Source organism: Ursus maritimus, unplaced genomic scaffold (genome assembly GCF_017311325.1).
Source record: "Ursus maritimus isolate PB19 unplaced genomic scaffold, ASM1731132v1 scaffold_7, whole genome shotgun sequence".
In the NCBI taxonomy this organism is placed as follows: Eukaryota; Metazoa; Chordata; class Mammalia; order Carnivora; family Ursidae; genus Ursus; species Ursus maritimus.
This window is the reverse complement of record NW_024426885.1, coordinates 50987185-51012171: the sequence shown is the minus strand read 5'-3', so window position 1 is coordinate 51012171 and position 24987 is coordinate 50987185. Positions and strand designations below refer to the sequence as shown.

The 24987-nt window shown below is 34.0% G+C and overlaps 1 protein-coding gene and 2 non-coding genes across 7 annotated transcripts in view; 1 reads left to right on the top strand and 2 right to left on the bottom strand.

Annotated features, from left to right (window-relative positions):
• ADK (adenosine kinase) overlaps positions 1-24987 on the top strand; it is a 518777-nt gene that overhangs the window by 432968 nt on the left and 60822 nt on the right. For all 5 annotated transcript variants that reach the window (XM_008696067.2, XM_008696069.2, XM_008696071.2 and 2 more), the window contains one exon: positions 1229-1343. In XM_008696067.2, coding sequence (XP_008694289.1) covers positions 1229-1343 — 115 coding nt within the window. The remainder of the gene's footprint in view (positions 1-1228; positions 1344-24987) is intronic.
• On the bottom strand, positions 9713-9786 carry LOC121101329. Its single transcript, XR_005833331.1, has one exon. It is a non-coding gene; the product is annotated as a small nucleolar RNA U2-30 (small nucleolar RNA).
• Positions 9947-10024, bottom strand: LOC121101330. The gene has a single exon (XR_005833332.1). It is a non-coding gene; the product is annotated as a small nucleolar RNA U2-19 (small nucleolar RNA).

Here is a 24987-nt window from a genome sequence, read left to right as displayed (position 1 = left end):
GTTATAGTTTCTGGGGTGCCTGGGTGGTTCAGTCAGTTAAGCGTCTGCCTTCAGATGGGGTTGTGATCCTAGGGGATCAAGCCCCATGTGGAACTCCCTGCTCAGCGGGGAGCCTGCTTCTCCCTCTACCCCTCTGCCCCTCCCCCCCCACTCGTGCTCTCTCTCTCTCTCTCTCTCTCAAATAAATAAATAAAATCTTTAAAAATAAATAAATAATAAAAATAAAATTGTCATAGTTTCTGATGTTCTTTGTAACCATTATGACTTGTCTACCTTGAGTACCTAAATTTTTCTGTCCTATATATTCTATTTAAACTTTCTCGATACCACTCAGATATATTTCTCCTCTGGTATGTGTCTCTCTCCATAACTGTTTGAAACTGCACAACAACAGAGTACCAATAAAGCCCAAACCATGGATGGATTAGAGGCTCACTAAATTCAGACATAGATTTTTAAGTTACCTAAAATTGTTGAAAGCATGATTCTAAAAATCCTACTAATAATAGCCCAAGAGTTAGATTTCAAGTCAGAACATTTATGATGTAAGACTTGGTGACCTATGTGATATGAAAAATAGCATTAGGTTTCTAGGAATAATTTCTAGGTTTTTTCAACTTTATCTTTTTAAAATAAAATTAAGTCTATAGGAAACAGCATCTCCTCCTCTCATTTTAGTTCTTTAAAAAATTTGACATTTTAAAAACATTATTTCCAGAGTCAGTATAATTCTCCAGACCTCTAAAATAATTAAATATTCCTTTTTCTTTTCTTTTCTTTTTTTTTTTTTTTACAAATCTCTCTGTAACTGGAAATTTGAAAATTGGCTATTTGCTGATATTGATAAATTTTTGTAAATTTTTTAGAATATAGTAGTTATGTGGTTATTTTTAAGTCATTACCTTTCAGGAGTACATAATAAAATATTTACAGATAACATTATATTGTATCTAGAATTTGCTTCAAAATAATATGAAAGGCAAATAGGTGAAACTACAGATGAAGTAAAATTTATCATAAATTTAAAATTGTTGCAACTTGATGGTGGGTTCCTTGGAGGCTATTGTACTCTCTCTATTTACTTCTGTATATGGTTAAAATTTTAAAAGAATAACTCTTATAATAAGGGTGTGTGTCTCTCCTAGTTTGAACACGACAAGCTAAATCTTTAGTAAGTTTTGCTTTATTGTACTGGTTATAAGAACTTTTTCCTCCTCTCTGTTGATAGACTGAAGACATTAAAGAGATAGCCAGAAAGGCACAAGCTCTGCCAAAGGTGAACCCAAAGAGGCAGCGAATCGTAGTTTTCACCCAAGGGAGAGAAGATACTATAATGGCTACAGGTATGTGTGGAAATTGTATGCAAAGCCCGGTATAATGAAGATTAATTTTTATAATAGAATTCTATATTCTTTATATTATAATTTATTTGAAAACAACATATTTTTCTTTCTTTTTTTTTTTTTTTTTTTACCACCTTCATGTATTTTGCTTATCCCACCCCAACCCCTACTTCTGGCAACCACCAGTGTGTTCTCTCTGTGTATAAGTTCAATTTTGCTTTGTTTTTTTAGATTCCACATACCAGTAAGATCATACAGTATTTGTCTTTCTCTCTCTGAATGATTTCACTTGGCATAATGCATTCAGGGCTCATCCATATTGTTTAAATGGCAGGATTTTCTTCTCTTTTTTATGGCTGAATAATATTCTATCATATATATACACGCCACATTTTCTTTATCCATTCATCCATCAATGGACACTAAGCTATTGTCTTAGCATTATAAATAATGTTGCAATGAACATGGGGGTGTAGATATCTTTTTGAGTTAGTGTTTTTGTTTCTTTCAGATCAATACCCAGAAATGGAATTGAGGATCATATGGTAGTTCTATTTTTAATTTTTTTAGGAACTTCCATACTGTTTTCCATAGAGACTCTACAAATTTAGAGCCCCACCAACAATGTGCAAGTGTTCCCTTTTCTCCATGTCCTCACCTTACATTTATTTCTTATCTTTTTGATAATAAGCATTCTAACAGGTGTGAGGTGATATCTCACTGGTTTTGATTTGCATTTCCCTGATGATTACCATTAAGCATCTTTACATGTACCTGTTGGGCATCCATAATAACAATCCAGTTTCATTCTTTTGCATGTAGCAGTTTTCCCAGCACCATTCATTGAAGACACTGTCCTTTTCAGGTGTCTGTCTGTTTTTATGCCAGTACCATACTGATTTCATTACTGTATCGTTATAATATAGTTTGAAATCAGGAAGTGTGATACCTCCAGCTTTGTTCTTCTTTCTCAAGATTGCTTTGACTATTAGGGGTCTTTTGTGGTTCTATATAAATTTTAGAGTTGTTTATTCTATTTCTGTGAAAATGTACCTTTTGTAGTGTTTTTATTTTAGTAAATATACCAACCTTCTATCTCAGTAGAAAAGATTTCATTTTCAAGAAGGTAATTTATTAAAATTCAGTTGAGTAAATCCACTTTGATTTGGTTTATTTACTCTGATATTTTGGAGATACCATCAGCTTGTAATGTCTTTCCTGAAAAAAAAAATTTACTTAGCAAATTCCTATGCTTAACTTAAATGAATATATCTAATTATAAGCAAATAAAATCCAGAGATAAGTTACTTCCTCAGCTTTACACTTCTAGAAGAAAACCTCACTTCTGTTTTTACTCAGTCATCTATTTTATGACACAGAAATAGAATAGGGGGGCGCCTGGGTGGCACAGGGGTTAAGCGTCAGCCTTCGGCTCAGGGCGTGATCCCGGCGTTATGGGATCGAGCCCCACGTCAGGCTCCTCTGCTGTGAGCCTGCTTCTTCCTCTCCCACTCCCCCTGCTTGTGTTCCCTCTCTCGCTGGCTGTCTCTATCTCTGTCGAATAAATAAATAAAATCTTTAAAAAAAAAAATAGAAAAATAGAATAGGAATTTCATCTAGTAAACAAACATTTTATTGGTTAAAATGATTAATATTGTCAGTATGATGCTACCTACTATTAAAGCCAAATACCAACCTGTTAATTCTGTCTGAACCATTAAGATTAAAACCCATCAGTTAATTAATAATTATTATAAACAGTAGCGATTAATTATCTTTGGTTTTTTTTTAGTACACTGCTAAATAGAAATTTAAGATATGAGCCTTAAACATCTAACTGGGAAATAAAATTAATATACATAAAAATATAAATACAAAGAAGTATAATTATACTTCTTCATTATTGGTACAGACTATATGGGTTGTATTGACTCAGAGAAGGAGATCAATTGATTAAGCCTGAAGAAAGATGTTATAGTGAATATGAAGTAAATTTTTGTTGAATTAAATCTATAAGCCTGGAAAGGGTCAAAGAAGAAATTATTGTCCAATTCTGGGGAGAAGGAACCTTAGAATTAATTCATTCCAACTTTCTTACTTTAGAATTGTCAAAAGCAAGATTCAAAGTCTTACTTCCAAAAATATTTATTTCGTAATGATTCAGTGAGTGACAAATAGTGAAGTGGGGTTATAGATAAAATGAGATTTTTCCTGAGTTAATAATTGTAGAAGCTGGGTAATGGGTATATGAGGGGTGGTCATTATGTTATTACCTCTACTTGTGTATATGTTTAAAGTTTTCCATGATTAAAATTATAAAACAGAAAGACAGAAAACTAAAAAATAATCTTTAATCAAGAATCAGAGGTACAGGGGCGTCTGGGTGGCTCAGTCAGTTGAGATTTTAGCTGTTGGTTTCTGCCTGGGTCATGATCTCGGGGTCGTGGGATCGAGCCCCACATCTGGCTCTGTGTTCAGCAGGGAGTCTGCTTGAGATTCTCTTCCTCTCCCTCTGTCCCCCTACCCCATGTTCATGCTCATGCTCTCTCTTTTTCTCTCTCTAAAATAAATAAGCCTTTTAAAAAAAAATCAGAGATACTAAGTGATTTTCCCAAGATACATTGATATCCTTACTGAGACTTGAATTCTATGAAGGATTTAAAGAAAGGAGGGCAATCCAGTGATATGAGCAAAGAAGATCATATGAGCAAAGGCATCAGGTACCATATAATCTTTTATTGTTATGACAGAAAAAGCCACACTGTTACTTTGTGCAAGAGAGAAAAGAAATGTCATGAAAAGATATCCCTGCATTGATAATAACTATCTGGATTGCTGTCTTCATATAGTATGTGGCCTGTTCCTGTCTTAGCAATGAACACTGTTTGGAAAAGTGAAAAACATGCAGACTTCTTATCTTACAGGAACTGTAGTACTGCCTTCAGATTTATAAAATGCTATTTGGTTGCTCTTTATGGAGACATTTATTTTAAGGCTTTATATATTCCAGATACATATATCATACAAGTGTCTTCTTCATTGTGAATTTGCACAATTTCCCCAAAGTTGAAACCTTGAAAATTAGTCCCCCTCCCCCCCGTGACTCAATTTCTTTGTCAACTCATTTTGTTCTTTATTAAATCTATTAAACCATTCTTAGGAATACTTACTAGAAGGAATTTATTTGAGGAAAGACATTGGCTAATCTTTGCTCTTCCTACTGTATGAAAATGAACTTAAATTAGAGGATGCACTATATCTGCAATGCATGATAAATACAAGATGGATAGAGAATCTGTTCAGTGGTGTCAGCTACAAAAGCAAACATGATAAATGTTAATGCAGTTTTGAGCCCTGGGATAAGCTATTCAGTGCACAAGCATAGCTGAATCTCTTTGCTATGTTGTTATTCATGGCAGCCAAATAAATGTCAATAATAAAAGAGAATTAAAGATTTTCATTTCCCAGAGGCAATCCTCTAATACGGCTTGATCTTTCATTTCATTTGTAATTCGTTCTCATGTCAGGATGCAATCATTCGCCAGGCTCTGGGTGTCATGTTAAGTCATTTAATAATGATTAAGAACATAAAAATGCTTGGCCTGTGGGGCAATTCACAGAAGAGATGCCAATTTGTTATTGTTTTTCCTCCTTTGCTCTTGAATATGGATCAGCTTTTTCCCACCTCCTAGCATTAAAATACTAATGGAAGATGGGGAGGGAAAGTGTCCCTTAATTTACCATAAGTGACATTCCAGAATGGCACAAGGCAGTGCTAACACACTTATTAAAACACTAATTAGGAATCATTGTTCCTTAAATCTCACATTGTAGAGTATTTTTAAATGATCATTGCTAAGTTTTTGGCATTTAGCAATAATGTAACAAAATCAGTTTTCTTGGTATTTAATTCTAGAGACCTTTCTCCTTTTGAGATATGGTGTCTATAAACCAACTTTCTGTTATTTTATACATGTAGTTCTTTGAATTCCTCTTTGCTAAATTGTGAATCTAAAGTCTTTAACACCTGTCTTTTTGGTCACCTCTATTTCAGTTGTGTAACCATTTTGTATAACCATCTAGCCCAGAGGTTTTGTCACATATCAAGCATTGTCTCATTGCTTGCAGGCTAATTGAGTTCCAAGCTTTTTTGGAATGTAGGAGGTGGGGCAAGGAGCACTGGAAAGTAATAAGAGTAAGAAGCCAGGAATGACGCCAGGAAAGAAAATATGATTCTGTACATTTTGATCCTCTTAATAAATATTAAATGAATCTGTTAGGTAGCATGGGAGTCAGGTCAAGGAAGTCATTCCTGTGTCTATAAATGTAGAAAAACCAGAACTAAAGATTTTTATTACCTACTGGACAGCACCTGCTAGTGAGGTCTTCATATATTAACACTTTATTTTATTAACAATTATAAAAATATTTTATATACATGCATATATACATACAGATATATATGTCTTTACAGAAAGTTTACATTTATCCAAGTTTCTGTACCAAATACATCCCTAAAAATTGGAAAGAGCAATAAGATTTTTATTCTAAATTGAAAATAATAACATTTCACACTCTGGCTCTTATGTGACACAATGAAATAGGTCCACTAAAGAATAAATTGTAGACTTTTCTGAATACTTCCAGAATTCTTTCTGGGCTGTTTGAATTGTAATTTTGCCCAACAGGAGAAAATAGGTTAGGTCATTAGGTTTTCAACTGGAAGACAGGGGCTGCCATGTCAGAATCACCCAGTGGACTTTTAGTAAATATAGTTCTGCTTTCATAGAAGTATGTTTGATTCAACCTGATACATCCCTGTGAAGAGTATTAGAATATATATCCTCAAGAAGATGTATGAGAATGGGGGTTGTAGAGTCTGGGGGATGGTAAGTGTAGGATTGGGTATTTGTTGAAAAGATCCTTTAGGTAATGTAGCAATGCTATCTATCCTCCATCTTTCACTTTAGGAACCATTGGATTAGGTGATTTGATAATGTTCCCTCAGGTTTATGATTTTCTGGGATGATAGAAATAGAACCTTTTAGCAGCTAAGCATCTAGTACTTCAGTAAGTCTTGGTGAATGCTTCTCTCTCTTGATAAATCAGTGTCATGTACTCATTTATTACTAGCAATCTACATATATTATTTTAAATAGTAACTGTGTTTGATTAGCTTATAATTTAAGATAGTCACATCATAGTGCCCTTTGTCATTTCCTTATAAGTAAATGGGGTTATTAAAGTTACTTGTCTTCATGTTGCTGAGAACTTAAAGAAACTTGTCACCCCATTTGCCGGTTAAGTTTTCATGTTCTTTGATAATACTTAGTGCTGTACATTACTCTATAAGAAAAGGTCAATGTGCTTTGCAATTCTGGTAGACATAAAGTACAGAAAGTGTGGAATAGAAAATGCAAACTCTAAAGAAAAACAGCTTCAGCAGATGGAAGAATAATGTCAGCACATCATCACAGCTCCTACTCCTACAAAATATTGTTATAAGTCATTTTGAAAATGTTATCTATACTACAGCCAAAATAATTTTAAATGATGATCTTGTTGGCATAGGTTGGTGATGGTGTGGATAGAACAAACTGAGTAGCATTCTTTCAGAATGTCTATGTATGACATTCATAGAAAAAAGTTCCTTGGATTTTGAATAATGTATATTTCTTAACCAGAAATATAAACAACTAAGTTATTAACTCATGTCCCATTTTTAGATTTTTGTAACCACAAAAGACAAAGTCCTTTAACTAACCAAGAGGTCAAAAATAATTTAGAATAACATATGTGGAACTGTCACATTCCTGACAAAGGAATATCTTTGGGCGTGGTTTGTATGGTTTATGATCTCAGACCTAGCCCTGGGAGACTAGCCTAGACAAAAGTTAACCCTATTATAGAATTATTTTGGTAGGACCTTTAGTCAGATTTATTGAGGTATAGATTACATATAGTAAAATGCACATATGTCACTAAATAATCACCATAATCAAAATATAGAACATCTTATACAGTTTGTTTTTAAGTTTTATGCCTATGAAGTTAGTACTACTTCATAGTAGTCACATAGTAGTCACATAGTGACACATACATGTCACTACCACCAGATCAAGATAGAACACTTGTAGCACTTTAGAAGCCGCTATTATTTTGGTTTCTACTACTAACAATTAGTTCTGTCTCTTTTTGAAATAGAATCACCCAGTATATAGACTTTTTATCTTGTTCTGTCTCCATCCTTTTTTGAGCATTATCTTACTTTTTGACAACCTATGATGCTTTAGGTGCTTGTATTTTCCCTGCTTCAGTCCTGGAATCAACCACTTCTTCAAGTAACCCTGGTTTCTTTAATTAGCAGATGATATTCAGAAACCCAGATCTGGGTGCTAGACATGTTCATTGCTAATTGAGAATCATTGCTTTGGGACCTTCTTAGCAAATAGATTGGCAATATATGTACATATAATAACTCATGCATACATATCCATCTGTATTTATTTCCATATCTATCTATCTATTTATAAATTTGAATTCCATGAGTTGAAACTGCTGATACCTTTGATTCCACTCCAGCAACAGAGTTCATTCTAGTCTACACCCTTTCCTTCCGTTTAACTTCTTCCTCTGACATTGAAAGTTCTGGCTCTCATTATCTAAAATACATTTACTTATTTGTTCCATCCCAAAGTAGTTTTGAATTACTTGCCCACACCCTTGTGTGAAACATACTTACTTCCTAGAGTACAATATTTGTTTACAAGTCTTTTTATCTTTAGCCCTCTGATGTCTAGTCAAAATACTGTTACCCAAAATCATTTCAGGTTAGTTCTTTTATTCCATCCACTTCAATGTGGTTACATTAATCATTTGTAATACAGTTAGGTTTGTTTCTAAGAGTTTATATTCCATTTTGATTTCCTTTCATATCTAGGTTGGTTTTTAAAATAAGTACAGTTTACCCTGCATGGTGTTCCAGTTCTGTGTGCTTTAACAAATGAATAAGATCATGCAACCACCACCATAGTTATACCAGAGAAGAGTTCTATTTTTCACTTGTAGTTTTCCGAAGTGGTGGTACCAATTTATATGCCCACCAGAAGTATATAGAATGGCTTTTATTTTTATACATTTTCATCAGCATTTTCTGCCGTCCATGTTTTTTATTTTAGCCATTCTGGTGAGTATGCTCTAGTTTCTCATTGTATTTTTCATTAGAATTTCCCTAATTTAGTGAGGTGGGGCACCTATTCATCTGCTTATTAGAATTTAAATATCTTCTTTTGTAAAGTTCCTGTCTTTTGCCCATATTAGATTGTCTTATTGATGTATAATTCTTTTTGCAGTCTGCATACAAGTCTTTTGCTAGATAAATGTATTGCAAATATATTCTCCTACCTTGTGGCTTGCCTTTTCATTCTCTTTATGGTATCTTTTGAGAAATAAAGCTCTTCATTTTTAATACAGTCCAGTTAATAATGTTTTCCCCTTATGGGTAGTACTTTTCATAGTCTTTTAAAGAAAATCTTTGCATATCCCTAGCTCATTAAGAGATTTTCCTGTTGCTCTTTTTTTTTCCCTAAAATTTTTATATTACTCTTTTCATCTAGATTCATAGTCCTTCTGGAATTATAATTAATTTTTATATATGGTATGGGGTAGAGGGACAATTCATTTCTTTTGCCCATATGAATAACCAGTTAACCCACCATCATTTATTAAAAGGAACATCCCTTCCCTTACCACAGTAAATTGACACGTTTGTCACATTTCACATTACCTTATATCTGTGAGTCTTCTTCTAGATTATCTATTCTATTCCATTGTTTTATCCTTATAACCAGTTTACATTCTCTTAATTATTTAACTTATAATTAGTTTTATTTATTTGGTAATGCCAGACTTCCAACTTTGTTCTTCAAGGTTGTCCTGGCTTTTCCTGGCTCTTTGCATTTCCACATAAATTTTAGAATCAGATTGTTGTTGCCCCCCTGAAATTTTTTTAATTTTTACCAGAATTTTATTGAATTGAATTTTACATTGAATCTGTGAACCAGTGTGGAAAGAACTGACATCTTTACAATATTGTGTCTTCCAATCCATAGAGTATTTTTCTCTGTTAATTTAGCTGGTCTTTAATTTTTCTCAAAATGTTTGTTTTTTCAGTATAATCGTCTCACATATATAACTTTTATAAGATTCCTATCATTTGTTTTTTGTATTTTTTTAAGTGATCCCTGTGCCCAACATGGAGCTTGAATTCATGACCTTGAGATTAAGTATCACATGTTCTACCAACTGAGCCATCCAGGCGTCCTGCTTATTATTTGTTTTTTGATACTATCCTTTTTTTTTTTTAATTCTGAGCTCAGATCAAGTATAGAAACCTTCATAGTTATAAAGGTCAGTAGAAAACCTTTCCACCTTTCCATTGCTCAGAACTTATTAGTCTTTCGTACACATACATAATGCACCCCCCAATCTCACCATCCATCAACAAATCCTCAGTTACCCACCGTCACCTTTATACACACAGGTGCACACACACACACTCACAACTCCAGATACAGGCCCTTATTGTTTTGAATACTTTTGCTTCTCAGAACTACAGAGATCATGCATCAGATAGGCTGGAAGGTCTTTGATGCTCAGATTTATCTATTTTCATATTGATCTGTTTCAGTAAGAGCAGATCTCAGGGAATGATGCTATCCATTTTTAAATGGCATCCTTTTAGTTTCAGTTTCTGTTTGTGTTTCACAGGTATATAATTTTTTTATAATGACATTGTTTCCATTTATTAATTGTAATAATATGTCTGTTGATTCTTTTGGATTTTCTATGCATATAGAAAATATGCATGTGAATAATGACAGTTTCATTTCTTCTTTCCCAATCTTTGTATTTATTTTTTTTATTTTTCTTACTGCACCACTAGCACAGTGAAGCACAATGAATATGAATATAATTGAAAAGGTTATAATAAGTACCTTTGTCTCATTCCCAGTCTCCTGTGGAAAACCTTCAGTATTTCATCAAAAAGGATAAAGTTTGATTCAGTTTCTTTGTAGATACTCCTCAACAGATTAAAGAAGTTTCCTTTCATTAATAGTTTGCAAAGAGTTATGTTGTCGATGATATTAAGGTGTTTTTAGTCATGAAAGAATGTTGAGTTTTATCAAATAACTTTTCTGCATCTATTAGAAATTACTGTATGATTCCCCCCTTTTTAATGTGTGAATTACAGCCTGATTTTGAAATGGTAAACCACCTTTGCATTCTTGGGATAGTCCCAATATAGGCAGGATATTCCTTTAATATATCACTGGATTTGATCTGATTATATTTTTCTCAGGTTTTTGCAGTGTTGTTACGAAAGAGTTTGTTTCTTAATTTTCCTTTTTTAAAACGTCCTTGTTAGTTTGGGTAGGAACATTATGATGACCTTATAAAGTGAATTAAGGAGTGCCTTTTTTCTGTTCTGGGAGGGTTTTATAAGCTTAAGTTTATTTTTATATAAATATTTGAAAGAGCTCACCCATCAAAATATCCGGGCCTAGATAATACTTTGTTGGATAGTTTTTAATTACAGATTCTTCTTTAATTGAATAGGAATGTCCGATTTTTTCTATTTCTTCCTGTGTCAGTTTTGATAGGTTGTATTTCTCTCAGAATTTGTCTATTTCATCTAAATATTCAAATTTATTAGCATAAAATTATTTCTAATATTCTCTCATCCTCTTAATTACTATAGAACCTGTACTGATTTTCCTTTTTTAATTCCTAATCTTAAAATTAAATTTATGCTCTTTCCCTTTTCCTTGATCACTGTTACTATAAGTTTATGCTAATTTGGATTTTCAAAGAAATAGATGCCAAGATGAGGTTAGACATTCAGGAGATTTATTGAAGGAAATGTCTGTAATGGAAGATAAGTTAAGAGCCAGAGGAAACAGGGAGACCTCTTAAATTGTAGTACAGGTCTGACCCCTGTGTTGGAGAGCAGGACTGAAGGATGGTTGGGCAGCAAGAGGCATAGTTTGCAATATAGTTAAGTTTTGACAAGGCCAGTGTGGAGTCCTCAAGCCAGTTGCCCAAAGGAGCCCCACATATCTCAGGAATAGGTCTCCATGCTATTTTGTTATGCTTGTGGGAAGCATGGCCTCAATATGAATGCAGTGGTGAATTTCAAAGCATAGCTCCACTTGGCACATCTGAGAGGCACATTTTCATGGCCATAACAAGGTTTATCAATTTTATTAGTCTTATAAAGAACTGGGGCACCTGGGTGGCTCAGTTGGTTAAGTATCTGCCTTCAGCTCAGGTCATGATTGAGCCCCATGTTGGACTCCCTGCTGACCGTAGAGTCTGCTTGTGCTCTCTCTCTTTCACTCACTCTCTCTCCCTAATAAATAAGTAAAATCCTTAAAAAAGAAAAGAACCAACTCTGCCTTTGTTGATTTTCTCTATTGAATGTTTGTTTTTTATTTTTTAAATTTTGGATACTATTTTCTTTCTTCTATATTCTACACATTTAATTTCTAAATTTTGGTATATCTATTTTCATTATTTTTAGTTCAAAACATTCTCTAATTCCTATTGTGATTTCTTCTTTACTCCATAAGTTATTTAGGAAGTTTTGCATAAGTTTTAAATATCTGGAACATATTTGGAGATTTTCTAATTATCTTTTTGTTTCTGATTTTTGTTTTAATTTCATTGTGGTCAGATATGCAGAATGATTTTAGTTCTTCAAAAATTTGTTATAATTTTATCTTATTAAACATCATATGGTCAATTTTATACACGTTCTTTGTGAGTTTGAAAATAATGTATATGCTGACATTCTTTTTTAATATGCTAACATTCTTAAATATAGTCTTAGTATATACAGTAAAGTCAAGTTTGTCGAGTTTGTTGTCCAGATCATTTATACTCTTGTTTAGTTTTTGTCTTCTTGTTTTATCAGTTATTGAGAGACATTTATTAAAGTGTCCTGCTATGATTGGGATTATATCTCTCCTTTTGGTTCTATCTAATTTTGCTTTATATATTTTGAAGCTATCTTTCATGTGTAAGTTTATATATACAATTATATAGCTTACATGTTTATAAGTTTAGAATTCTTGTATCTTCCTGATGGATTGAAACTTTTATCATTTGGAGATATCCTTCTTTACCTCTAATGATGCTGGCCTGAATATCTTTTGTCTCTGTTATTAGTATAACTATGCCAGCTTTATGTTTTAGTGTTTGAATGGTTTTTCCATCCTTTTACTTTCAACCTTTCTGTTCTTAAATACAAGATTTTTTGTAACTTTTTACTGCTCTATTATTTTTTGTGACTTTTTATTTTTTAATTCATTCTATCTTGTAATTGGAGTCTATTTATATTTAATATACATTACTCATATAATTAGATTCCTGTCTCACATCTTACTTTTTTTTCCTGTTTGCCACGTTTATCTTCTTTTTTTTTCTTCTTTCCTGCTTCTTTTGGATTGAACAAGTATTTTTTATTTTCATTTCCTTTTCTATTTGCTTAGCAGTTGTATATCCTTTTGATGTTTGCCCTAAAGATTACAAAATGTATCCTTGACATATTAAAGTCAAATATAAACTATAAGGTTTGCCACTTCTCATACAATGGTGGGATTTTAGAACATTTTAATTCCATTTAAGACTTCTAACCTTTTGTATTATTGTTGTCAGTCACCTTAATTCTACATTTTAATGCCTAGTAGAGACAAAATACTGTTATCATTTTGTGCAGTTGAATTTTACTCTTCCCATTGTTTTTCTCCTCTTCCTGCATTTCCGTGTTTTTGTCTGGATAATTATGAATTATTTTATCATTTTTCTTCTGCCTACACAGCTTCTTTTAGTTTTCACTCAGTGTGTGAATTCTCTTAGCTTTTGTGTGCAGATTTTTTTATTTTCTGAGAAAGAGAGGGAGTGAGTGTGGGGGTTGGGCATACAGAGTGAGAGGGAGGGAGAGGGAATCCCAAGGAGGCTCCACATCCAGCACAGAGCCCAACACAGGGCTCAGTCTTATGACCCTGAGATCATGACCCAAGCCAAAAACTAGAGGGATGCTTAACCAGCTGAGCCAGCCAGGCCCCCCTGCAGATAACTTTGGTTTTGCCTTTCAGTAAGTATAGAATTCTACATTGGAAATTATATTCTTTGACTCTTTAACGATGACCTTCCATAATCTTTGGATTTTCTTATTTTTGTCAAGAAGTCAGTTGTTAGTCTTATTCTTGCTTCTTTGGATATATTTCTACTTTCTTTGTCTGCTTTTTAGAATTTTTCTTTGACTTTATCTTTGGGCTTGGTTCTGGTTTTTCTTGTATTTATTCTGCTGGGGTTTTTAGTACTTCTTGAATCTGTGATTGATGACTCTTACCAGTTTTGGAGATTTTCCAACCATTATCTCTTTAGATACTGCATTCCTCTCTTTACAGTTGGGACACCAGTTACTCATATCTTAGGCCTTTTTATTGTGTCTCATATGTCTTTTATGATCTTTTTTGTATTTTTTATCATTTTTCCTCTTCAAGATTCAGCTCATATATTTGTACTGACCTGGCATTTAGTTCACGAATCTCTCTTCTACTTTGTCCAGTCTGCATTTCAGCACATCTATTGAGTTCTTCATTTCAGTAGTCACATTTTTTATTTCCTAATTACTTGATTCTTTTTTCTGTCGGTTCCATACTGTAATCATCTACCTTGTCATTTATTTCTTGAACATGTTAATCATAGTAATAATAAATTACATGTCCAAAAATTATAATATCTCAGTCATCTGTGAGTCTGGTTTTTTTACTTCTTTTGGGAAGGCCTTATATCTTGGTTTGCCTGATAAATTTTCATTAAATACTAAATATTGTCCATGCTAAACGATAGTGTTTCTGTTGAGGACTGAACCAACTCAAGGTTGGGTTACAGTTTTTTGTAAGGCTTCTAATTTGCCTCCACTCCTATGCTATAGCTCTCCTGAAATTTCACCTGAAATCCTGCACTATTTATGAGGGTCCATACTCCTTGAACGTTGGCACCACACAACTGCTAAAAATACTACTCTGCCTTTTAGAGATCTTCTGCTTAGTGTCTTGCCTTCTTGTTCTATAACATTACAAATTTTACAAATACCTCAAAAGAGAAGACCCCTGGCTGTCAGGCTTACTCCAAATGTTTCCTTCTCTTCAAGAACATGACACCTCAACTCTGACTGCCTTGGCAGCCCCAAATTCCAATTTTTGTCTCAGCAACCCTGGAGATTGTCAAAAGCGCTGTTGGCTTCTCCACCTCTTATTAAAAGCCCTTTTCCTAGATTCTCAACCTCTAACCAAGCGCCAAAAATTTGCAGATGCCCTGAGGGGAAAATCAACTTTTAAAATGTCAGCCTAGCTCTTTAAGGTTTTCTACTCCCCGGGATCTTGTCTTATCAAGTCTTGGCTACCTTGACAGCACTCTCATACCTCCGTTTATTATTCTTTTAGTCTTAGAGCTTTTCTAGCTGTATAGGAAGTGGTATAGGAAGTGGTTTATCACAAGCTATGGCATTAGAGCCTAAATCAAAGTTCCTAGTCAATATTTTTAATTATAAAATAGAAAAATATATGGCCCAAGAAAGTTAAGTGGATTCATCTGTTATATAAGGTTATTAGATGATTTAGCAATACCGGCATCTATAACCTACTTTGAGAATGGCTGGATGAAGTAATTTACGCAAGATCCCAAAGTTAGAGACAAAAAACCTGTATCAGAATCCAACCTCTTAAACCCCAGTGTAGTCTAATCTGTTCTATACCACATTGCCTCACTTATTTACAGCAGTGGTTCTCAACCAGGAGCAATTTTTCCCCTCACTTTTGGTTGTCACAGCTGGGTAGGCAGTAGAGAATGGGAGAATTCAACTGGCATCTAGTGGATAGAAGCCAAAGATGCCACTTATACATCCTGTAATGTACAGGACAGCCACCCACAACAAAGAATTATCTGGCCCAAAATATCAGTAATGCCAAGGTTGGGAAAACCCTGGCTTATACTGTATCTGAGAATGTATATTTAAAGGATCACTTTCTGCTTCTTCATTACACTTAACCATTAGATCAATACCAATAGATTTTAGTAGGAATACATCCAGAGACCTTTTGACTCAAGAAAACGTCCACATATGATCTAGTAGATATTTGGTGAACTGTGTTTCTCAGAGCTTCAGCCAAATAATCTCCAATTTTAAGACTTTAGATATTAATTTCTTAATATAGAATATTAATAATAAAGATTTAAATTCTTTAGATAGAATTTTTAGAGGTGGTTAAAACATTCTCATGTGGAGGTGTGTAATATCCATAAATGGATTATGTATATGTGAATGGCTATCTAGATGATAGCTACATTTACGTACACATTTATAGATATATATGTACACGTTAACTTAAATGGTTCTTAGAGAATGTTTCCATCTTCTTTTAAAACTCCAAATAATCAATTTCTTGAAGCTCTTGAAAATATATTAAAAATGGATATTTATCTAAGAAGTATATTACCAAATGTTTTTCAGAATAATTATTGTTTGTACCCAATGAGTGATTCTTCTAAAATTCGGTTAGACTCCAAAATTTATTTTTCAGAGCATTACAGCTTGGTGGCAGAATTTTATTTTGGCTGAAACATGGCATGCATGTTTTTGGCTCAGATAAAAGTCTTTGGAGGTGTAGCAGAAAAATCTGATTCAGATAATTGAACAGTTAAAATTTCTTGGGTTAAAAGGAATAAAGTTTTGCTCGTTGGATATTAAAAACTATACTTAAATGAAGACTTATCTTTGCCTTATTCCTTTAAGCCTTAGCCAAGACAGTTTATCCTAATTAAACTTCTTTAGAAGCATACATCATTTTTTATATTCATTGACCTTTGAAGTAGCCAAAATAGAAGCCACTATTCCTAAGGATTCCCTGTTGTTTAATCTTGGCCCATGAAGTTTATTTAGCTTTTCTCTGCTTCTATTAAGCTATTTTAAGTTCTTATATTCAGTGCTTTTCTGGTTTAATAAGCAATCTAAACTCTCAAGAAAATGTCCTAATTTTTTGTCAAATTAATCATTTTGCACTTAGACCCCTATTCAATTTATTTATCATATAGACATATAGATATATATCTATCTATATCTATCTCTCTCGCTCTCTCTCTCTCTCTCTCTCTCTATATATATATATATTTTTTTTTTTTTTTCCTAGAGAGAGAGAGAGTGCACATGCCTGTGCACGCAAGTGGGGAGAGAGGGAGAAAGAGAGAATCTTAATCAGACTCTACACCAGCATTGAGCCCAATGCAGGGCCCAATCTCATGACCCTTAGATCATGACCTGAGCCAAAATCAAGTCAGACGTTTAACTGACAGAGCCACCCAGGCACCCCTGATGTATTTATCATATTAAATTTTGCCTGTACTCTTTTTTTTTTTAAGGTTTTGTTTACTTATTTATTTGACAGAGAGAGAGACAGCCAGTGAGAGAGGGAACACAAGCAGGGGGAGTGGGAGAGGAAGAAGCAGGCTACCAGCTCAGCAGGGAGCCCAATGTGGGACTCGATCCCAGGACCCTAGGATCACGCCCTGAGCTGAAAGCAGATGCTTAATGACTGAGCCACCCAGGCGCTCCTAAATTTTGCCTGTACTCTTAATTATTTCATTTAGTCTGAGAACTCTACCCTTACTTACCTATAGCAAAGGGGAAATTTTTAAAAGTGTTCCATGAATAGGCAATATATCTACATGGTTCAGAATTCAAAAGACAACAATAATTAGGACTGTTCAGCTGTCCACTACTTGTGAGGAAATAAGCAGTTTTTCATTATTAAGATGACCACAAAACTTAACAAAACTCAGATACTTTTGAGAGTGAACGAGGGTGCCATTAATTATACCTGGGTTATCCTGATCAAACCAGTCCATATTGTCCTGCTCCTTATTAGAGATAATTAAACAAAGGTATTTAGTGAAATGAATTCTTGTATTGGTTTGAGTTTTTGGGCTGTGCTGTTTCTAACATTTCTTCCAACTCAAAGATTCTTGATCATGTGCTAAGAATATGCCAGGTAATAGAGAACTTAAAGAAATCTGAGAATCTCTAACAGGACAGGTCAGAGAGGCAAGATACCAATAGATAAAACAGTAAAGTAACAGTACAAATGAATTCAAATCAGTATGGTTTTACTGAGTACCTACTATGTGTCAAGAATTGTGGTTATAAAGATAAATAAAGACAAAAACTCCATTCCTTGAAATCAAGGAGAGACATAATCCTATACACAATAATGAGAAGTGGTAGATGATTTTAATGAACTACACTGTATTGAACAGAAGGCACAAGGAATTGGAGAAAGTTTCACAAAGAAGTGTGTTTTAACTAGGCTTTGAAGAATGCAGTTCATTTTTGGCAAATTGAGATTACAAAGGAATGTAAATTAATGGAATAATAAGATAAAAAAGCAAAGAAGCCTAAAAGGTTATAATGTATCACAGAGAATGTCAAATATTGGGGAGAGACTTGTGGGTAAGCATGAATGGTAAGTTGTGATAGGCCTTTGAATGCTTTGCTGGAAAGTACATGATTAAATGCTTAAAGAACATACTTGGAGGGGTGGTGCCTGGGTGGCTCAGTGGGTTAAGCATGCGACTCTTTTTTTTTTATTATTAATAATGATTTTTTATTATATTATGTTAGTCACCATACAAGCATGCGACTCTTGATTTCAGCTCAGGTCATGATCTCAGGGTCATGAGATTGAGCTCTGCGACAGGCTCTGCGCTAAGTGTGAAGTCGGACTCTCTCCTTCTGCCCCTCCCCCTGCTTACTCTCGCTCTCCCTCTCTCTCTCTCTTTTATTTTTAAAGATTTTATTTATTTATTTGACAGAGAGAGAGAACACAAGCAGAGGGAGAGGGAGAAGCTGGCTCCCTGCTGAGCAGAGAGCCTGATGTAGGGCTCGATGCCAGGACACTGGGATCATGACCTGAGCAGAAGGCAGATACTTAACCAACTGAGCCACCCAGGTGCCCCCACTCCAATAGATAGATAGATAGATAAAATCTTAAAGTGCATACAGAGAAAGAAGAGATCATTTGGGCTGAGAAACATCTTGTGATCAGTTTATCATAATGCACTTCTATTTGTTTATAAAGCCCTGTTTCAGAGGGATCAACAAATACTAAACATGAAGATCTTTTTTTTTTTTTTTAATTAAATGCCAAAGAATAAAAGCTGCAGTAATCCCTCTAAAAGGTATTAGTAATGAACAAACCCATGGGGTTAGAGTGAGACAAATTTGATAGGGTTAGGAAAATTGTAGAGAAAAGCTATATATAAATCATGGTAAGAGCACTAGGGAAAATGCCTTAGAAAATTAATAAAGATTGGTTTGGTTTAAAGATGATAAACAAAGACTAATGCAAAAGGGTAATGAATTCAGTCATGGAGACAGTTCATACTAAAGTGTTTTCTAAAGGAAATGCTGCTGGACTGGCTTTATTAAGTTTTTTTTTCCTTTATTTTAAGGAAAAAGAGTAATAACCCATTAATAAAATTTACAGTTGACACTAAATTAGGAGATAATATAGCTGTTAATAAAATTATAGAAATTCTGATAATAAACACTGGAAGCTAGAAATAGAAGTTCAAAATAATGTTTAAAATTAAATAAACTATGTTCACCCCATTTTTAAATCTATACAGAAGCATCAGGTAACACTAGAGAAATGTCTCCATTTCCACGAGATATTCCTGGTTTAGGGTTAATAAGTGAATGATAGAGCCAGCTAAAATTGAGAGTAGTAGAAATATGTCTTTCCTGAAGGGTCTACATTTACAACCTGTATAATGTGATTATATTCTATGATTCAAAGTGGATCTTTGTCATTGCATTTTCTAAAGAACACTATTCCTTCTGTGATTCACATTTTAATGAAGAAACTGGTTTAAAATGGTCTTAATTCTTCTAGATGTTGCTTAAATACCTAGAGTATATCTAGGTCTTAAGGAAGATTGGATGAGGAACAATGAATGGGGGCCTAGACAAAAGGTCCAGTTCCCTGAAACAATTACTTGGATCCCTAGCAAGGTTCATATTTCTGTCTAAACTGCTGGTTAATCTGAATATGCCCATGAGTCCTAGAAAGTAAACCATGGCCTTGAATTTCTGTGACTTGCAGTAGGATTAACCATTACATTTCTATCATAAATTACAGATCATAGCATGATTATTGTAAAAGATCAACAGTTCTCTTTGTTATGATCAAATAAATAGCTTTGCAGTCAGCTATTCTGGAATCTGTTAAAGCATTTAAACCTTAAGCCATTATAGCAAATCCATATAGATTTAAGCTTTTTAGAGCCTTGGCTATAGCTACTTTGAGAATTTGACACAAAGGGTAATCAAAAAAGCTTTTTTTTGAAATAGCCTTAGATTTAATCCATTTCTGTCTTCACATTCCTCTGTAAAAGATATCAACATTTAGATTTTTTTTTATTGGGTGTTTTTATAAGTACAAAGAACCATTTAGAGGGAAAAAATAAATGGTTATTATATGTAATATATTTGATAAATATATTAATATATTGATTTATATTATATATTATATGGATATGTTAATATATGTGTAATATGTCTATTAAGCCTTAACTGAACATTCAGCTGCAGTAAACTTTTAGAAACCTGCTGTTTGGTATGCCAGCATAAGAAGTGGATCATAATGGAGGTCATTAGGTTTCTTTGACATGTGATAGCAAGAAGCCAACCCAGCATGCCACTTGTAAGCTTATCTATAAAGCATAAAGGCATTTGTCACCATTGACAGTACTGACATTTAATCTAGGATCTGTTTACAGCTCAGTTTTCCATGTGTTACTATGTATTATTTGGTGGTTCAGCTTCAAACCATAGCTAGCTTTTCCCTTTGAGTTATTCTGAATTTTACCTAAACAGAGGAAAATGGAAATATTAAATAGATCCTATCGGGGTGATAATTTTTCTCCAGATGAATCATGCCAATCAAAAAGGTTTCAGGTGTTGACCTTTTGTGCTATTTCTATAGTTTACAAGCCAAAGCTGTGATAAGGTAGATTATAATAAGTTAGATTAATGGTCCGGGATGGAGGCATAGCAGATTGGTTAAACAGGAAGGTCAGGAAAACAGAGCCAGCAGGGACTGGGAAAAAACTTAACTCAGGTGAGGCAGATGTTGAGATAAAGTGTCTGGACACAGGAGTTGGTAGCAAATCTGGCATTAAGTCATTTTAAGTACAGCCTCTAAGGGTACGGCAGCCTGAGCAATTCTGGTATGAACACAGCAAGATATTATGTGAACTAGGAGTGGTAGTGGAAAAAGGAAAAAAGTTCTTTCTCGGGAGGCAATGAATACCATTCAGAGAAGTCTATTCTTACATAAAAGGAGCTGGACTGGTCTTCTAAAAGGAAAGGTTGCCAGGAGCTAGCAAACAGTTTAGTTTTTAGAAGGTGGAGCCTAGAGTGTTGGGTAGGATAATCACTCAGGGCTGAGGATAGACATCTTAGGCTGAAGCCCAGGCCAGTTCTCAGGATTGATTAGTGCAGAAGACAATTTATTAAAGTAAAACAAAAGCTTTGCAGTTCCAGTTGGGCTACCACAGCTTGCATCTGAAAGTCTAAAGGAATTCTGTACCCTACTCTTGATAACATATCCTGCCCTTGTTAGGACTGGCTTAATGTTGGGGTACCCACCTCTGCAAGTACAGCCTGAACTATGAAGACCCAGGAAAGATAGAAGGAGGGCAAAATGAGGAAGGCCCCCATGCAAACAATACAGGACTTGAAATACCAGCCAATAAGGTATCTGAACATGTCTATGGCAAGAGGCAAGTTGCAACTTAACTCCTAAAACCCTAAATTGAACCACTGCTGTGTATAGCATATATACTGTGCTGGGGTAATATTGGAAACAAAGTTATAAGGCCCTTCCTTCAGAGAGCTTAGACTTAAAGAAAGCAGATGAGATATACACTAGAAAACCATGTATAGAAAACATTATTTGAATTTTACCAAGAAATGGGCTGTAGAAATAATAATGCAAGCATGAGTTCACTTTACAGTAGTGATCAGGAAAACAGTATATTTTTTAAGAGACATGTAAACTGGTTTGTGCAACATAAGTGAGGTTTTGATGCAGATAAGAACTAGAAATGACCTTAGAGATCATCTAGTACATTTTGGAAATTTGAAAAATAATTGAGAACCACTGCTGGTGGGTGAAATTTTGTACAGCTTTCCTGGGTGACAGCTTGAGAATACATATCAAAAGCCTTTAAAATATGCATATCCTTTGACTCAGTAATTTTAGTTACAGGAATTAATCCTATGGAATAATTTAGCATATGCACAAAGATTTACATGCAAGGATATTCATAACAGCATTGATCTTAAATTTTTAATATTTTTAACTTCTCATTTTACAGCAAGGAGATTGAAGAAATAGTAGAGATCTTCCATATATCCTTCACCCAGCTTTCCCAAACACTAACATTTTATATAACCATAGCACAATTATCAAAACCAGGAAATTAATATTGAAAGAATACTGTTAATAAAGCTACAGACCTTATTCAGATGTTGCCAGTTATCTCACTAATGTTGTTTTTCTGGTCTCGAATACAATCCAGGACCTCACATTGCATTAGTAGTCAATTTCTCTTATTCTCTTGCCACTGTGGCAAGAGTTTTACCTTTGTCTTCCATTTCCATAACTTTGACACTTTTGAAGAGTGCTACCCAGTATTCTGTATAATGTCTCTCAATTTGGGCTTGACTAAATTCAAGTTATACATTTTAGGCAAGAATACCACAGAAATGAAATTATGCTCTTAGCATATCGTATCAGGACACTTATGATACCAATAGTGATGATGTTAATTCTCCATAAATATCTTGTGGAGAAATACTTTGAGATTATGTGTCTTTCATCTTTTTTTTTTTTCTTTTTTGGTCTTATCATACTTTCGCCATCTAATTTTAACACCATTGATTAATCAGTAATAATTATTCTGTGGGGGCGCCTGGGTGGCTCAGTCAGTTAAGCATCCAACTTTTGATTTAATTCAGCTCAGGTCATGATCTTGGGGTTGTGAGATCGAGCTCCTCATCAGGCTCCACACTAAGCATGGAGCCTGCTTAACATTCTCTCTCTCTCCCTCTCCCTTTGCCCCTCCTCCTGCTTGCACACACATGCTCTCTTCCTCTCTCTCTCTAAAAAAAAAAGAAAAAAAGGAAATAAATAAAAATAATTATTACTGTGGTGTTAGCCAAATAATGATTGTCTATTTTTATTATTCCCTATACATTATTAATTAGAATTCTATTGTTAGGAAGAGCTTTCTCTTCTGCCCATTTATTTGCTTATTCATATACTTATTTATATCAGTATGGATTTGTGGGATATTCATTTTATTCTATGATTAAAATTCCTTGCTATCATTTTTTGTTTTTTGCTCAGATTGTCCTAGATTTGTCCATTGGAAGTGCCTTCAGGATGGCTGTTACACCCTTTTGACATATTGCCATCATATTTTGACTTCTTTATATTCTGACACAAGATGCTCCAAGTTTTCCTGCCCTAAGCATGGAATTAGCCATTTCTCAAAATTCTAGTTCCTTTTATTGTCACTACCTGTTCTCATTGCTACTGGCTTGTTTTTTCTCCTAGGTTTCTCTGTGGATGGAATTAAGAAATAAATGAATATATGCATACATCTCTATCTATTTCTATATCTACTTGTCTATATCTATTCCTGTATCTATCTGTGTATACGTATTTATTTTTTCAAATATGAGTTCGTACTTATATTGCCTACTCCAATATAACACAACAGCGTTTCCCCCCCATGGTTAATTTTAACTTTTTTAATGGTATGTAGAGAGTTACCATGGCTCTATAGATACCATGGTGTCTATTTACAAAGATATACTCAGTGAACTGTCCCTCTCCCCACATCCCTTCTCCATTCCCATTTTCCCATTCTATCCTTTTTCCACTTACCTCTTGGAGGCACTGAATTCTTGAGTTTCTGATATATCCTGCCTGTGTTTCATCTTATTTTTCCCCGAACAGCTTTATTGGAATATAATTCACATACCATATAATTTACTCATTTAAAATGTATAATTCAGTTTTTTGGTATATTCACAGAGTTGTGCAACTATCACCACAGTCAATTTTAGAACATTTTTATCACCCTAAAAGAAACTCTCTCCTCAGTTTCTCCAACTTCTGCCAATCTTTTGCAACAACTAATCTGTCTGTGCATATGCCTAGTCTAGAAATCCACAAAAATGGAATCTTACAATGTGTTTTGTACAAGCTTCTTTCATTTGGTATAATGCTTTCAAGGTTCATCCATTTTATAGCATGTATCAATAATTCATTCCTTTTTATTGCCATGTAATATTCCATTGCATGGTATAATAATTTCCTAGGGCTGCCATAACAAATTACTACAAATTGGCAGGCTTAAAACAGCATAAATTTATTCTCTCACAGTTCTAAAGCCTTAAAGTCTCTAGATATTAGCATTTAGAGTGATAAAGATATCACAGGGCTGTGTTCTCTCTGAAGTCCATAGGGAAGAATTCTTTGTATCTTCCTAGCTTCTGATGGTACTTGGCAATCAATCCTTAACATTCCTTGGCTTATAGCTGTATTTTTGTATGTCCTCACCTCTTATTATAAGGACACTCTTAACTCATTACGTATGCAATTATACCTACCTTATTTTTAAATAAGGTCACATTCTGAGGTTCCAGGTGAGCATAAATTTTAAGTGGACTCTGTTCTACCCATTACATATAAATATACCACATTCTGTTTATCCATCAACAGTTGAAAGACATTTCATTCCTAAATTTGTTTATGCCCAATGAGCAGATACGTGAATATTTTCTTATTTCCCCTTCCTTTTTATTTGAAAGATGGCACACTGTTGTACTCTGTATTTCGGTTTTTTCACTTTGTAACATATCCAGGAAATCTCTCCATATTACTTCACAGAGATCTTACTCATTCTAATCTAAATATTCAACCATAGAGAATTTATTAACATATCCGTAAGATGGAAATTGATTAGTCAGAAAAGCATTTTATTAACATGGGAAGGTATACATAATATATTTGTGCTTTTCTATAAATTTGTTTTTAATGTATCATACATTTACAAAGCATGAAATTTTTCTTCTTAATCTTTTTCCTCATCTATTAATTTCTTTTTCCCAGAGTCAACCAGTACTTCTATTGGAAGTCAATTATGCATGCTTTTCCACACCTTGCTTTTTCAGCTAATGTATCTTGGAGATCGTTCCATGTTTTTAGGACTACATACTATTCCATTTCATTAATGCACCATCATTTATTTTACTGATCTTCCTATGTACATCTTGGTTATTTCTAGTCTTTTGCTACAACAAATAGAGTGGTACTATTTGTAATGACCAAAATAATTAGAAACAATACAAATGTCTATAAACAGTAAAATGGATAAATAAATGATATATTAATATGGTGGAATATGTAATGAGAAGAAAATGAATGAATTACTACACTTAACA